The 3184-nt window shown below is 34.3% G+C and overlaps 1 protein-coding gene across 3 annotated transcripts; it reads left to right on the forward strand.

Moving 5' to 3' along the window:
• The first annotated feature begins 1334 nt into the window (after nt 1-1334).
• LOC120344579 (costars family protein ABRACL-like) lies at nt 1335-2871 on the forward strand. 3 transcript variants are annotated; one of them, XM_078110327.1, is made up of 3 exons: nt 1335-1398; nt 1888-2007; nt 2392-2871. In XM_078110327.1, exons 1-3 carry the CDS (start codon nt 1350-1352, stop codon nt 2580-2582), a joined length of 360 nt encoding a protein of 119 aa, XP_077966453.1. In that variant the 5' UTR covers nt 1335-1349; the 3' UTR covers nt 2583-2871. The 3 variants fall into 3 exon arrangements, with proteins under 3 accessions (XP_077966453.1, XP_077966454.1, XP_039269811.2); XM_078110328.1 differs by lacking the exon at nt 1335-1398 and adding an exon at nt 1593-1615; XM_039413877.2 differs by lacking the exon at nt 1335-1398 and adding an exon at nt 1611-1644.
• Nucleotides 2872-3184: the final 313 nt, after the last annotated feature.

Below are 3184 nucleotides of genomic sequence, written 5' to 3' on the forward strand. Positions count from 1 at the left end.
CATGACTTGGTCAGCTCCTTTCTCTCTGGCAAAGACTTGCATGAGGGCTTTTATAATATTCAAGCCTTCAAATGTTAGCTCTAAGTCGGATCTTACGTTATTGACCAATTTTATAACTTGATCATCGGAAACTTCCGGAGTTCTTCTATTTTTTACTTGTGTTGATGCTTTCGAATGAGGAAATTCTTCGATTTTATCGAAATCCTCAAAAAGGAACTCAACAATTCCATGTATCTCGTTAGTAGCCATTACAGATGAATAACAGTAAGTAAGATAACTTATAAGTTACTGAGTAATAAACTAGAGCTAGGCTGGGTATGTGAAAAATAATTAATTACAGAGATTGTGCAAATTGACAATCTAAACGTGGTAATGCTTTTGACTTTTAATTAATCAACACTCCTTTTTTTTCTCACTAATTAGGCTATGTGGCTGATTTCAGACAGATAACGGTTTCAGCATCGATTTAGTATGAGAATAAATGGTAAGATAGCAGTCCAATAAAAATAGAGTAAAATACAGTGGTTTTCAATCACAGAGGCCAATACAATATTGATAGTATACAGTAAAGAAACATATTTATTAATTCTGAAAGCAAACTACCGAATCATGACCCTGAACTGATGGATTGGCTGGATACAAACCCGCGACATCTTGACACCAAACGGCCAACGCTGAAATAGATCGCGCTGAGGAAAACATCGCATTTCCTACTTCCGTACCTCTTTACTCATGTGGAACGACCTTTGAACCCGCGAGTGAATTCTCTATTATCATTCTCTGTGATATTACATTACCTTACATGGGTATAGGACGTTCTCCGTTCAACGTCACCAAAGGACGCTTCCGTCGGGAACAAATTGCCTTACCGGTACTGCAGTTGATTTTTGCTGGAGCGGTTTTCAAAAATTCTTATGCGGAAAACTAGCCTCAGTTAGCTTTATGTAAAGAGCAAGCGTTCAAATAAATTCTGAAAATATATATAGAATCATATTTACCATAGAATCATATTCGTGAAAAAAAATATCAGTGATAATCCACAAAAGATATGAATAGGCGGTACCGGTACCGTATCACCAATGAACATGAAGAGAAATTTAAAATGAGAGCGAGATCTGAATGCTTTGATACCGTAACAGTGTACTTACGTCTGTACGTAGTTTAGTGTAGTCTACTTGTTGTGTAAGTCTGAAAATTTTCAAATTTTTTGTGTTAGTACTGTGCTGGTAAATTGAATTGTTTTGCCTACCGGTACCCATACTGCCATATGATGATTTGTAGTGAGAATATTTCGATGATATGATGCTGGTATTTCTCACTGTAATGTGGTACTAGTAGTAGTTTTGAACATGTATAACTGCCCAGTGTTGGACCTAGCGCCACTTCTTCTCAAATATGGTATGTTTTGATACCTGGATACCTGTACAGTAAACTTATACAGTATTTCTACTGTCATTTGCTATTGTCATTTTTTTATGTAACTATTGTACATTCGTGATTTCAATAATAACTTGAAAATTTGATAATCCTAACCAACTGGATAATATGTAGCCTATTCAAATGAATTGGATACTACTGACTGACTGATGCAAAATCCATGGAACATACAGATACGGTATATGATAATGATGCTAATTATATTAGGTGGTCACAATTAATGTAATTGGATGAATATTGTTTCTTTGTTTCAACACATAATGAAAAAGGGAATTTAAGAGTAAGCTGTCACTGTCTGAGGAAAGGGATGTGTTTTGAAATAGTTGAGTGTGCAAACATCACTTCTCATATGTTTTCTCGAGTTGAATTGTACCAAATAGGAATAGAACTAGAATTTATATTAGATCATCAATTCATATTGTTATTTGACCAAATAATCTATTAATTCAGATCTTATTAATCATTGTTATATTTGCTACTGTGTCTGTAAAATCTCCTACAGTCCTAGGATGAATGTTGATCATGAGGTGCAACTTCTTGTGGAAGAAATGAATCGACTGGGCAAACAAAGTGAGAATGTCAAGTTTTCGTATATTGGTTATTGAATATTTTGCCAGAGCAACCAGCAAGCTATTGAAGTTTAAAAAATTGTCTTTCCAAATTATGTGTCGCTGCTATGATTGTGAATTATCCATGTATCTGTTTCGATCATTTAGATCAGTTCGTTCACAAATTTTGCTCTCATTATTATTCGACAGTGACCATTCATGTGACGAGAATTCTCATTCATATTTATTAAGATGGTCATACAGATACCAGTAATAAATACTGCCATTTATAAATTGAGACTTGCAATTTTCTAAACAGAAAAATACATGTCATTGTGAAGGAAAGCCAAATTATGCAAACATGCATCAAAAATATCCTGAAAATAACTTTGTGTTCCTTTTGCAGATGCAGATGGAAAAATATCAGTTACCTTTGGAACCCTGTTTGCAGATGACCGATGTGCAAATATATTTGAAGCATTAGTTGGAACATTAAGGGCAGCAAAAAAAAAGAAAATTGTTGATTACCAGGGTGAACTTCTTCTTCAAGGAGTTCATGACAATGTTCCCATTACTTTATTAAAGGAACAATTATGAAATCAGATTCTAAATAAATTGTAACCCGGTATTCTGCAAAGTCATATGCCTTAAATATTTTTAACATGATATCAAACTCTAAATGTTGATAGGGCTTTATAAGGTTCCACAATGTTTTAAGGTTTGTAAAATTCAATCATGTCCTAACAAATATGCATCATATGCAACTGCACTTACCAATCGAAATTGCAGCAATCTTGTAACTTTTGATTATCTTCTTATAATATTCAATGACATAATTGTTAAAGGTTTATGTATCTACTGTTCAATAAATATGTGACCAATTGCACTGCTAGTGATTAAGATTTCTGAAGTGTAAAACTCATTAAAAGCTACTTTCAATTTAATAAGGGCTTGTTTTCGAGGGAATATTCGTTGTTTCAAAAGAGGCTGGTAGTGGGCGGACTTAGTAGTATTTCTTTCAACTGTGTTTCAGACTGGTTGTGGTAATTTGCTGGACAGAGTGAAGAGGAATTGTCTGGCAGAACAACATTTTTTGTCAGCCGGTTCCATCACAAAACTAAGTCATATTTTTCAGCCGATTCTGTTACAAACAGAACATTGACAGTGATCAGTAAAGCTAACCGGTTCGCTGATCTCAT

Source organism: Styela clava, chromosome 1 (genome assembly GCF_964204865.1).
Source record: "Styela clava chromosome 1, kaStyClav1.hap1.2, whole genome shotgun sequence".
Taxonomy (NCBI): Eukaryota; Metazoa; Chordata; class Ascidiacea; order Stolidobranchia; family Styelidae; genus Styela; species Styela clava.